We start from the raw sequence: 13,579 nt of genomic DNA, 5'->3' as shown, positions 1-13,579 counted from the left end.
TGGCACTAAATAAAAAGGAACTGACCTGAATGACTGAGTGGTTCTGGGGTTGTCGGCAGCTGGTCTGTTTAACAAGCTGACAGTAAATTTCATTCTGCAGCTCAGTATGTGTCAAGCACACCTGCAGTGCTGTCTGGGCAAGTGACACATGGTAATCAATAGAGGATGCCTCCACAGGAACATTGATGAACAGCTGACAGGACTGTGAAAGAGTAGAAATTAGTCAATGCCACAAATACAGCAACTTTTCTCTGGTACTTTCCAGGCCAGGTTCACCAGATGTATTTATTAACTTACAGACAGTAATAAATAACCTTGAGAGGAGGGAAGAGAGTCAATACTCAATTCCTATTCCTCCTTCCTTAGTTATGGCAACTATGAAATTTACTCAACCTCCCCCAGTCTAAGGAACTTACAAGTCAGCAAAAGAATTGAGGGCAAAATATGCTTCCTGCCTTCCATGCCTGTCTTTTATCTTGTTCACACTGTCCAGTCTCATTCTTGATCTTATACTTGGAGAGTGCATCTCCAGCAGCTTCACCACTGGTCTTACTGAGACAACTGAATTTGCCAATGAATTGTTTCTGTTTCCTTCAATCCAACCATTGGAGAGGAAAAAGAAGAACAAAGCTAACTTTGAAGCATAAAGTCTGTGAGGAGCATTACTCCTAAGCCGACATTCTGCACAAGAGAAGTTAAATCTCCAAAGAATGAATGTCACTTAAAATCCAACAGTTCTCTGGTAATTAGATGAACCAGCAAGCCTGTCTAAAGCAACCCACAGTGACAATAAACGTGTACAACATGACCAAACAATGTTACTGCCCCATCAACACAGCAAAATAACTGAAAACCATGCAATGTCCCTTTAATTACCTTAAAAAGTTTCAGGGCTTCAGTCTGTAGAGCCTCTGACGGCAGAGTAGTGAGGGATGTGTGCAACCCATCTTTACTGTAGCACAACATAGGATGCTTCCACAGAGGAGAATCTGAGGTAGCAGATGGGCAAAAACAGGCAGTGTCAGAAATAGGAGAGAGAGAATAGTGTCTATGTTGACAAGGAGCCTTCCTGAGATGGCAAAGCACCAGAGGAAGCAGCACTGCACTAGGCCACATTATCTTTGGTGATACTTCACTGATTTCAGCAAAGCCCACCATGGATAAGGAGTCACCAGCAGCATTAACCATCAGCAGAAAGAAGTACTGGTATCCTCAGTCCTGCTACATCAGAGTTTCCTGTCAGATGGATTCTGGTGAGAAGCTGCCCAGGTGTGTGCTCAAACCCTGCTGGGGCAGCTGCCTGCAATGGGGGTCTTTGTTAGTGTAAGTCTCTATTCAACAGGAAGCAAGGTTCACGTATGGGGCCAGAATATGTGAGAGTGCAAGAAAAGAGTTTTAGGTATGAATGCAAATGTTAATACATATTTGAGAACATGGTGCATGAACAAAATGCATGAGCAGGTATCAAAGATGAGGATGGATATATGTGTAAAGGTTTATATGTGCAGACAGAGAAACAGATGGGAGGGCAAATGTGTTTGAGTGTATTTAAATAAAAGAGCACATGTTTGTATGGTCAAGATTTCCTGGAAAGGAAAATCAAGACCAACAAAGACAGGAAAAAATTTAAAGCACCAGTTCTTTATTTTGATTTGAATTACTGTTACAGACATTTCAGAGGCTTTGATAAATGATGTGACAATGTGGTGGACTTGTCTGAGAACAAGAGACCATATGATGTACTACTGGGAATCTCCTTCCCTCACCTTTGACTGTATGAAACTGGGAATTGAAATTATTCTTCCTTATGCTTTGCTACCATGGAAGAGTTTGTGGTGCTTACTTACTAGGGTCTCCCTCTGCATCCAATAGTTTTCCAATGAGTTGTTCATAAGATGTGCCCACTGTGGCATTACTGCTACCAGCTGCAACGGTCAGATGGTACAGCCAGGTGTTCTAGGCATAAGGATGAGAACAGGAGGGGTCAATTCAGGCCTGTTTTCTACAAACAGGCTAGCCTGTAGGGCCCATTTACCAAAAGACTCTTGCTCTCCAAAAAAAGACTGCTTTTTTTACCTTCTCCTGTTTGGTGCGGATAAGTAAATATGTGGGACTCTGGTCCTGTGGGTGAATCACCAGTGTACAGTGGGATGAGAGAAGTCCTCCACCAGTAGTTTCATAATCTTCATCAGAGTCACAGGAACGGTCTACTTCTTCCACCTTGGACTCACGCAGAGGCAGATGTCCTAAAGGACACTATGAGGAGCAGAAGCACATTAGATAAGTGTAAACTCATCTCCCAGTATGGACCAGGAACACTGGGAAAAAAAAGCCAAGTGAAAATGCTGACAGTTCTGTAAAATGGAAGGAATAAATAATTCAATGTTTAGCTAATGTAATCTTGCACTTCTAAAGAATCTCTTCTTTCATAAGGTACTTACAAAGTGTATCACTAATTTTATTTTTCTTGGGAAAGCATCTACAGGTTAGAATGAGACAATGCAAAGAGAAATATTTTTTTCCCATAAGATACTGCTTTCTTCCCATTGCACTTGAGGGTCAGTTGCTTAGTATCTTGAGCCACTGTTTTCTGACCCTGGTTAGACTTTCTGCTTGCTACTGGAAAAGAAATACTTTGAAAATTTCATAAGTAGTTAGATTCAGACAAAAAAGAAGATATCTTCTGTGCTAACTCTGGAGGTTAATCCAAAATATGAGTCACACTACTGTCTGATATTCTAAAACTTGGGGTTTGATGTCACCAAGGCAAAGTAATGGACTATTGAGCGAGGTGTCCAGAAATGGAAGCACATTACACTGATTACCACCCTCTTCCCAGAATGTCGATGATATCTGTTCTCATGACAATAATGTGGGATCTATCAGCTGCTGTATAAAAGTCTGCTCAGAGGGCTACACAAGACTAAATGGAGCAAGTGAGGAACAAGATGTACAGTGATCTGAGAAAGAGCAATCACTTGCCTTTTAAGTCTGCTGTCATTTAAGCTTAAAAAAATAAAATCAGAGAAATATTGATTCTCTTTGTGGAACAGATCCTGTTGGAAGAGAAGTACCATCAAGAAAGACACCTGAGACACAGAAGCAGTAAAGCACAGTAAAGAAAGCTTCAAAAGAAATGGGAAAGGAGGGTCTGGGAATAAAAGGAGAAAAAGGAATTACCCTATCTTCATGATTTCGATAGTAGTAGAAAGTTTTTCCAATCAGTGCACACCAGACCAGCTTAGAGTGACCGTGCTTGACCTGTAAGGAGGACAAACACATCCATGCTTTTATTATCAGCAGTATTGCCAGAATGACTTTCTAGGACTTCAACTTTCTATTCAACTCTCCCTTAATACTTTGCATATATTTTTTGTTTTATGCTAACATAAGCACTTCTCAAAACATACAGGGCACCCCCTCCAACAACAGGCAAGTACATCCCACCCAAGAACATGGGACATGAGTGCTGTGAGAATGGGTCTAAGATTTTGTGAAGTGTTTTACTCATTCATAGTAACTTTTAACTCTGTATACTGAAAGATAATATTAAGGATGACCTTTTAAAGATTATAAAAACAAATCAGCTCATCTCAGCAAGAAAAGACCAGTCAAACTATAGTCTAGACAGCTGTTTCCTACTGCAATGAATAACCTTCAGATCCAAGTTGTCTTTAGCCATCTTAGAACCTGACAATAATTACATTAAAATATTCACAGTAACTTGCAATGTCAAATGCAAGTAATCAATGGAAATTATATAAAGAATAAGCATTTTCTGCCATTGTACTTTGTACTAAAGTACCTACAGACTATTATGACAGAACTAAGTGCTAACCTAGAACCACACAAGCCATTTTTTTAAACTCTCCTATATCACCAAGTTAAAGATCAATTAAATGTGACACTCAAGAGTGTTGACTTTTTTACTGTGACATGCTGTGAATTCCGCTGAAGAAAAGCATACATAAGCTAGATATTTGTTATTACTTACTACTTATCAGTCAGTACCTTTCAGTAGCCTTGTTTGTCCCATCCTTTATCACTTATATAAATGTTTCACTCTGAAATACAGAAATCTACAGCCACTTTTCCTTCTTTCCCTACTCTTACAGAGAGTAAAATACTAATTTTTTGCTCACATTTGCTGTGCAAAACAAGAAACTGGCACGCTGTCAATTCTGAGCTAAACAAAGTATGAAATATTTTACCTTAGTGAGCCAGCCTTTCACAGTAGGTTTAGCATCACTGTGAGGAACACCAACAGGACCGCTCACTTGTACTCTCAGGATACTCTGCAGGACATGAATCCATTCCTCCAGGATGTTGGGAGAGTCTGCTGTCAGGAAGTAGGTTCTCTTTTCTGTCACAAGCTGGAAGGAAAGTGAGTGAGAAAGTACATAGCTGCACATCTAAAAATCTTCTCTTTAGTTGCTGAGTTTCTTTATCCCATAAAGAGTTTTTGGTCATTCAGGAGAGATTTTTTTGAGGGTGAGAAAAAAGGTGCTAATCCTTAAAGCCCAAATGAAAAAAGTGAAACTCAGATGAATCAAATTCCCATAAGCTTTCTTGCTGTGGCTTTGTGTCCTCTCTCATCCTTTCTTGTTTCTCAGTGCTGCTGCTAGTTTTTCATTTTAAAGGTGAAATGTGGGGTTTTGCTGCCTTCACTTTGTATTGTGTTTTGCCTTCATTACCCTGTGACTGAGAGGAAAGATGCTATAAATCTAATAGTATTAGGCCTTAGCAACTTGAGTTCCATAAGGGCCAAAGGTAGCTCACAAGCCAGGCCATGTACCTTTCAAAGTATGAAAAAACTTTAATGCTGCCTTTCTAATTAAGTCAATAATAACTTAAAAGTGAACCCAGTTATGGGCTAACTTCTAATAATTTAGAAGTCAATTTCTAAAAGGAATCAACTATTCAGATGTTTCTTTACATGCCTCCAGGCATGTAAAGTCAGGCTTGATATCTTGTGAGAGAAGTCTCTCAGAAAGATCTTAGGTACTAGCTGGTTTTAATTGTTGTAAGAATCATTTTCCCCCACAGATTTCAAGTGCTAACTCCTGCAAAAAAAAAAAAAAAACGGGAAAGCATTATGATGTAAAACAGGACAAAAATAAATGCAGATTTCTTTCAGTTTCAAAAGGGTGTATTTGGGTTACAATTTAGCTCTTTCCTCATTATTAATTAGACTAACTGCCTGTTTTGTACCAGGAAACAGAGACCAGATAAAGTTAGCTCATATCAGTTGAGACACACAGTACCATTCAGTCTGAATTAAGTACTCACTCACTCACCCAGCTGCTGAGTGCATGGTTATGTGCAGGATAAAAAAGCAACACCTACCTGGAATGTTTGGGACCCTTCACCCCTGACAATTTGGCATGAAGAATTCAGCTCCAGCTGCCCTTGAGGTTTGCGGATAACATCACTCTGAGGAAAGAAAAGCAAACAATTTTTTCAGTAGGAAACCTCAGATGGGTCTTAGATTACTTAAATACAGCATAATATGCACGTACAGGTTGGAGTTTGCATTCATTAGCTAGAAAGGACAGCCTAAGGCTGCCAGGTGAAATATGAGACTGTGTGATCCCATTGCGAAAGTCTCCTCAATAGTGGCAGACAATATAACAAGAGCAGTGCTAATAAATGCTGTCTTATGGAGTTCAGATTGGCCATCATGATCAATAAAACAAAAGCAAGCCCAAACAAACACCAACAAACCAAACCCTTTCTAAGTGGGAAGGCAGTACAACATACAATAGGTACCAAGACAGCGGCTGAATTTCCACCTTCAGAAGTTTTCAAGATTCAACTAGACACTTGTTAAATGACAAGTTTATTAATAACAACTTTGTTCTTCATTTGATGCATATAGTGAATCATTCTAATGTTGGTAATGCTTTTCAAAATAGTGACATGTCTAACCAAAAGTGGGTTTTTTTAGTATCCTAAATTTCTCTGTGCCTCTAGAGGGGACGAAATATATCCCAGTGACTTACCGGGGACTTGTAGTACATGATTTGTCTGTTTCTGAGAACAAACCATCGTCTTTTCCACATCTTTACCTGGCTGCTCATTTTCAGCAAGTAGCCTGATTTCTCCATGGGTTCCTGGAGGACAGAGGAAAGGGGAGAGGAGGTCATCTTGCACCTCTCAAAATACAAATGAAAGTGTGCTGAAATCAAGCCCAGCCATTTGCTGCATCTCCCATAATTTTCTGCTTTGTTTAATAGCAGCCCTCAAAGATCATTTCACTGATTGTTTGATGCTCTGTAAACTTATTTCTCTTCCTACTGAGGCACTGATTTTCCAAATAAAAGTGAGATTCCTTGAGATCAAGAAGGCTGTCTCTACACCATGATTAGACTCCTGCTCCTTGTCTGTTTGATCTCTTATATTGAAGAGTACAGACTTTAATGCTGCCTGTTGTGAGGTTTCTTTCCTTCCTCCTTCCTTCCTCTGAATTTCCAAATTTATTTTGCCCCAAAAGTGTAAGGCCATCATTAAAGTAGAATACAACTACAGGAAATCAATATAGGTCATACACCCTTGATGCTTATACTTTTACCTAACCACATAAAGAAATTACCCCTTCTTTTGAAGCACCAGATGGTGTCTTTTGATACCAATCAGCTGGACCAATAGCCCAGTCTGTTAGAGCTTCACTCTGCAGGGGGATTACTCAAAATCTTGTAGTTACACTATTCTCTTTTAAGGCCAAGGCTCTGTTTGCACCCCTGTGCAAGTGTAACACAGCAGATCCAGTGCAAGCCTTACAGAGCAGATTCCACCATCAGTGGAATAGGAAGATGTTCGCTGTAGCTTGAGCTCTGGCTCTGAATAGTCACCATCCAAGGAGTAGGCATCAGGAGGGATGGCATAGTCACTCTCAGAGCTCATTGAGGACACAGATACACCTGCTCAAAATAAAGGAAGGAATGAGAGTCATGGCTAGACAAAAGCATGCACTGAATATTGTACACTCCAAAAACATTTCTGCATTCACCATTAAGCCTTTTTTTTTGGTTCAAGAAGAACAGACTTTGGAAACTCAAACCCCACTAACATGACTTCTGAGGCCTCTTTTTATTTCCCTAGGAAGACAAGTAGTAAAAAGTGAGTTTTGGATACTGACAGTGAAATAAATTTATTGCTGAATAAAACCAAATTAAAATAGATATAAAAAAAAAATCAATAAACTTGTCATCTGAAGGAGAGACAGCTTTTTTTCATCTGGGGACATCCATTATAAAGCCTCAACCCCCTCTGATTTCAGCTAAGGAAAAGTCTTCTTCACTAGCAATAGGGCTTTGCTTTCTGTGAATCTTTTACCACAGGTACATGGCAATGCACAGGCACATCTGCCAATGCGTCACAACAGAAGTTAAGACTACATGAAATACAACTCTATTTTAGAGACAACCAACAAAATTTGGTTGTTTCTAAAATAGAGTTGTATTTCACATTGTCTCTTTGGTAACAAAAATTCCATTCAACTTCCATTCCAGTTTAGCCCTGCCAGCAGGAAAGAACAATAGTCCTAATCAGGACTCAAAGTACCTGATAGCTCTCAAAGATAGGTGAGATGTACTTACTGGTCAAGAAATTACCAGTCAATGACAAAGACAAAAAAGCATTTTCTGTACTGTGTCAGTATCAGCTTGCTTCCAAGGAGAAGCCACTGCAAAGGTATGGATGACTAGATATGTGATGAATTTGGGAGGGCAATCCTTCCCACAGTCTTAGCTTAGCAATTGCCTGAATGGAACTCTATCAGCAGTAAAAATTACCTACAAGAACAGATTTCTACTGTTTCTACTGTTGATGTCTGCACACATTCTGGGAGAACTCCTTGTAAGCAACACTCTGGCTGAGCATTTGTGGGTCACTGATGATGCAGCTCAGGGCATCTTGGCTCTGATGACAGAGTTCATCCTGCCCAGGAGCGATACCCCCATTTTACCTCTCTTCACGGCCCGAGGGCTGCCTGGCATGCTAGCTTTCCTGTTCTCAGATCCAGCAGCAGAAGTCCTGAAACTGGCATGGGAGCCACAGTCATCATCAGAGCCTGAAGACTCATCTAAGAAAGGCACATTGCTGATCTGTGTGGCTTTCTGGAAAACAGACCTGTATGGTTAGTGTGTGAGAGAAGAGTTTCCCCAGGACAATCCCCCTTCAATCAGGAGACAGAGCAACCCATGCCCTTCATTTCCACACTGCCTTGCCCACTTCTGCCCCAGGGTTCCTCAGTTCCTCCCCTTCTAGTCTGAGAACTTCCAAGTTGGACTCTCTAGTCTGATCTGTTTGGGTATCCTCTGGTTAGACCCTCCTACTCTTCCACAACCCTTATGTTCCATCTCATTCCTTAGGCTACACCAGCTGTCACCTCTAGGTTTCATAGTGCACACTGCAACTTCCTGGACCAAAACTTGTTGCAATGTTCCCTGTGTTCTTAAATATATTTAACATTTGCTACTCTTTCTGCATTCTTTTGATGTCCAGTACTTCCTGACATTCTCTAATTTTCTTTCCTTCACTGCACAGTTCCATCCTGTTTTGTCTCAAGATACTAGCAGATCTGGACCATGCTTTCCACAACAGGAAAAGTGAGGTGACCCCTTACCCCTTTCAGCGTAGTGTAGACTGGCACTGTGACATTTCTGTAGATGAGATAGGTGAATGGCCCAGAAGTTGAACATGAGAAATTGGAAACTGGGGAAATTCAAAGAGAAAGCAAGAGAGCACATAATACAAACTGGTGAAAAGGAGGAGGTTTTAATGGAGAAGCACATGGAGAACTGCCATCCTGGACAGTCTGGCTTCAGAAAGGCCAGGAGATGCATTATTAATTCTATACAATTCCCAGAGAGAGAGCTGCAATGTTCCCGCCATTTAGCCTGTGAGACACCTTACCCACCCTGTGCTCCCCATGGTACAATGGCAAACTGGTGTACCCTGTATAAACAGAAAAAAGCCCTAACAGGCAAAATCATGGTGAAGAGTAAAAACAGGCCACAGACATGCAGAGGCAGAAGACTGGCTGCAAAATTGATGGAAGAGATAATAGAATCCCTGAAGATGTCCCTGAATGTGGAGGCACAAACAGCCCTGCACCAACCATCCCCAAAATCAGATATATCCTCCTCCCTTCCTTTATCGAGGCTATCTATTAGGTCAAATTTACTTTGAAAACAGGCAAGGAGATGAAGAAACGGACAGCCAGAAGCTCAGGTCCCACACTGTCACCATGAACTCCCTTTAAGGATGGATCTAGTCCAGAACTTACAGCAGCTGGAAGTATCATTCACCATGGCCACTTCAGACAGCCTCATGCCAGACTTGGCCACGGCATAGATTCGGCTCTCCTGGAACAATAATACCATGAACAACAGTGATCAGGCAAAAAGGTAATTCTTACCAACAGAAATGCCCATGTCACAGAATCACACCACAGTCACACCTTTGGGCAGAGGGAGGAGCTCTCTAACAAAGATAGCTGAATTCCACCATATGTTGTGTGAATGACCATTAATGGAAGCATCTTACTGTGTGCTAATTCCCAGCTACAGAGGTGACATCCACACACTGGAACACTTACAGACAATTATCAATAAATTACTGTATCACAGCTTGGAAGGAGATGGGATTTTTCCAAATTATAAACGATGCATTAAAAAGAATTAAGAACAGCCCTATACCAGAACAATTCATTGAGTCATCAGCTGCAAAGGATGCCCATTCTGTAATAAGGGAATGAAAGAAATGCCTGGAATGATCTCAATAAGCCTGTGTCTCAGTTACAACAACATACAGAGCTTTCAGTTCAAAGGATCTCCAAGTGCTTCATGAATTGATAAAAATTCCAGAGAGGGAACCCAAGTCTGTATCTAGATGCAGTGTTATGACTACAACATCAACTAATGTGAAATGGATAAACCCCAAAGCTAGGAAACCTCTCGGTGCTCCTTAAAGCATACAACCAAAATTCACTGGGAAATAACACACATAATACATATACATGAAAGAACCTAAGACTGCAAAGTCAAGCACACCAAAAAAATTATAAGACATAAGAATTAACAATGAGTGCTTAACTTTGCAGTTTCAATAAATCATTTGTTGGTCCATGCCTTTAAAAAAGTGAATAAAAACAGAATTGCTTCTTTTGATACTACACTGATTTCCACCAGGTTTGTCAGTTTGGCCTGTTTAGGAACCTGGTTGATGGGAGTCCCTTGGGAGTCAGTTCTGATGGACAAAGAATCCAGCAAGACTGAACATCCTTCCAGAAGGAAATCTTTAAGGTGCAGGAGCAGATCATCCGCATGTGTTGATAGATGAGACAATGAGGAAGACCAGCATGTCTGATTAGAGAGCTTTGGCTGAACTCAAAGTTTGTGATCTTTGGATGAAGGGACAGGGTGACTCAGGAGGGCTACAAACACACCAGGAAGTTATGCAGGCAAAAAATTAGGAGGACCAAAGCCCAACTAGATTTTCACCTGGCTACTGCAATAAAAGACAAGAAAAGACTTCCATAAATACATGAGGGAAAAAAAAAGAGAGAATCTCCATCCTTTATTGGATATGAGTGGGAAACAGTGAGAAAGGATGAGGAAAAGGCAGAGGTACTCAATGCCTTCTTTGTTCAGTCTGATGGAAAAACCAGCTGCTCTCCAAGCAGCCAGCCCCCTGATCTGGAAGACATGGATGGGGAGCAGAATGAAGACCCCATAACCCAAGGGGTAATGCCCAGTGACCTGCTTTGCCACCTAGACACACACAGGTCTCCAGGGCCAGGTGGGATCCACCCAAGGGCCACCCAAGGGAGCTGTTGGAAGAGCTCACTGAGCCACTGCCCGTCTGCTGTCACCTGCAGCCCTGGTCACCCAGGGAGGTCCCAGGTGACGGGAACCTGGCAAAGGGGGCACCATCTACAAGGGCCAGAGGGGGACCTGGGAAATACAGGCCTGTCATACTGACCTTGGTGCTGGGGCAGCTCATGGAGCAAACCATCCTGAGCACCATCACACAACACATGCAGGACAACCAGGGAACCAGGTCCAGATAGCATGGGTTTGTGAAAGGCAGGTCCTGCTTGACCAACCTGATCTCTTTCTATGACAACTGACCTGCTCAGTGGATGAGGAGAAGCTGCATTTTACATCCTAAACAATTCTAGGACTAAAAAAACAATTCCTCTATCTGATCTCACAAGTAACTGTAAGAAAAAATGACAGGACATGCATATTCACTTTACCAAAGGTTTTCACAAAACTATCCTAACAGGAGGAGCATACCATGAGATAGGAATGCTGAGATCCAATCCATGTATCTATTCTAGTATCCATGGCTTTTTCTCACTTTGGAGCTATCTGGTCTGGTCCACTGCATTTATGATTCATTTTTCTATCTTAAACACATGACAAAAGAACTAAGGATTAACTTTTGATGACCCAAACCACAATGCAGTAAATTTTGACTTTCACTTTTATTCCTATGATTCTTATATACTGGTTTTTTTTCAACAGATCTTTTTCCTCTTATAAAGATAAAAGAAAAAAATTGTCAACAGAACCAGCATGCCCCATGATGTGGAACAGTCTGACTTGGTGGCTCAGGAATGTAACCTGTGATACCCACAGGTAACAATTCCTTGAGCACAAGAAGTGTAGTAGCCTAACTATTGGGCACAAAGATAAGCGGCATTCTCATACTGTTGTCCATGCATTTCTTACCCACGATGGGAATCGGTGCAGCGGTGGTGTGGGAGGTTTACACCCCGGGTCAAGTGTGCCAGACTCAGAACTCACAGCTTCTCTTTGCTCTGCAGGTGAGCGGTACATTCCCTCACACGCTGCAGCTTCTCCCCTCAGCAGGCCACATTCTGTCTCCATCTTCTCCATTACTCCATCGTCATCAATGTCTGTCTCCTCCACGTGCCCAGAGCTGACTGGAGGGTCTGTTATGGGCTGGAAAGTGTTAGTCTCTAAGTGCATTACACGATGGAAAGAATTAGCCCCTGACTGTGGTTGGCTGTGATGTCTCTTGGCTAGCTGGATACTGTCTCTTGGTGTATTGGGTGTTCGTATTTTTGGAAACGTCATACTACTGCCAAGGCTGCAGTCCCTGCCTGGAAAGAAGGAATGTGCTGTAACAGCTGATGTTGACACAACCAGAGGTGGCTCAGCAGTTTGGAGATGTCCCTCAAGCATGCTCATAATTTCTGCTGAGGAAGAGGAGTCCAGCTGGTGGGAATGGAATCTGGCACTCAGATCATCAGAGAAGCAGGTGCTATCCAAACCCACTTGTTGCAACGTGCTCACAGCACTACAGTTTCCTTCCAGAGATGATTGGAAGGTCAAAGCCTCAAGAATTCTTGTGGTTTCAGCTGGAGGGTCCAGTGATATGGGACCAGAGCACCCTAAACCATGTTCAGAACTTACAGTTGGAAACACATTTCTCTCTGTGGAGAGATTCCAGCTTGATGGGTCAGACATGAGCTTCAGCATGCTCTGAGAAAGCGGAGATTTATCCTCTCCATTCTCAGTAAAGGTGTCATTGGCAAGGACTATGTTTCTTGAAGAGAGGACATGTTTGGAAGGTCCTGTCTGACACACATCTCTGAAACCAGGTGCAAGGAGCACAGATTTCTCCTCTATCTTCTCAGCAAAAGAGGCTTCTGATGTTTGGGGCTTCAGGGAATCACAGCTCCAAAGAGATTCAAAGGGAGGAATGCTGGTCATATCTACAAGGAAGGAGAATATATGGTTAAGGCATTGAAACGCTTTGATGTCTTCAGTGTTGCTTCCTAGTGTACATTCAGTTGTATTTCAATACCATCCTGGCCTGTTTAGATACAGAACAGAAAGGAGATGGCTGGGGACAGCTATAACCAAAGTACTAGACATTTATAAGTGGGACTAGCACAGAAGATATGAATAGGAAATGATTAATCACTGCTTCTGACAAAAGTGAAATTAAGGGCTTCCTAATGAAATTAGGCAGCACGTTTGAAATTTACAGAAGGAAGGTTTTTTCCCAGACAAAAAAGCAAACAGAATGCTGCAGACAGGCTAGAAAAAACTAATGTATTGGTAGTACAGGAGTTCTGGCCTAGGAACTTCCTAAACTACTCAGAGCAGAAGCTGGAAGTGTATATGGAGAGAAGGACAGCTTGCATTATTTTGTATGGTCCTTCATGGAATGCAAACAGCCAACCAGGATCTGGGATACTGGCCTAGGCAAGCTTTCAGTCTAATGCAATATAGGAGTTTTTATTCTTACCTAAATAATTATGCCTCCTCTCTTTAAAACATGAGAAGGAAGTGCACCTATCCACACAACGTTTTGTCAAATACATCAAAGTGGCCAGAACACTGCTTAGCATGGCTTTTGGCTTTAGTGGACCTACAGTGATTTAACTCATCAAAAAATCTGGTATGATTCCATGCATTCCCAGGGGCTAGATGGGGCTTCCAGCAAAGGTATGGAGACTTTCTTAAACATCACAGCAACTGGGGGGTTTACTCACTTTTCAAGAATTTCCCTAGAGCTTTTTGTTATCCTTTTGTGA

General features: G+C 41.7%; 1 protein-coding gene across 1 annotated transcript in view; it reads right to left on the bottom strand.

Moving 5' to 3' along the window:
* The window catches only part of PLEKHH1 (pleckstrin homology, MyTH4 and FERM domain containing H1), a 50,573-nt gene that overhangs the window by 16,066 nt on the left and 20,928 nt on the right, over positions 1-13,579 (bottom strand). The window contains exons 7-19 of the mRNA XM_036383246.1: positions 11,742-12,751; positions 9,290-9,368; positions 8,627-8,715; positions 7,967-8,117; positions 6,781-6,920; positions 6,003-6,113; positions 5,347-5,433; positions 4,212-4,373; positions 3,181-3,261; positions 2,077-2,256; positions 1,848-1,956; positions 877-989; positions 26-202 (exon numbers count right to left, since the gene is read on the bottom strand). Coding sequence (XP_036239139.1) covers positions 26-202; positions 877-989; positions 1,848-1,956; positions 2,077-2,256; positions 3,181-3,261; positions 4,212-4,373; positions 5,347-5,433; positions 6,003-6,113; positions 6,781-6,920; positions 7,967-8,117; positions 8,627-8,715; positions 9,290-9,368; positions 11,742-12,751 — 2,489 coding nt within the window. The remainder of the gene's footprint in view (positions 1-25; positions 203-876; positions 990-1,847; positions 1,957-2,076; positions 2,257-3,180; positions 3,262-4,211; positions 4,374-5,346; positions 5,434-6,002; positions 6,114-6,780; positions 6,921-7,966; positions 8,118-8,626; positions 8,716-9,289; positions 9,369-11,741; positions 12,752-13,579) is intronic.

Source organism: Molothrus ater, chromosome 6, assembly GCF_012460135.2.
Source record: "Molothrus ater isolate BHLD 08-10-18 breed brown headed cowbird chromosome 6, BPBGC_Mater_1.1, whole genome shotgun sequence".
NCBI lineage: Eukaryota > Metazoa > Chordata > Aves > Passeriformes > Icteridae > Molothrus > Molothrus ater.
The sequence above is the reverse complement of the archived record's forward strand: the minus strand, read 5'-3'. Positions and strand labels throughout refer to the sequence as shown.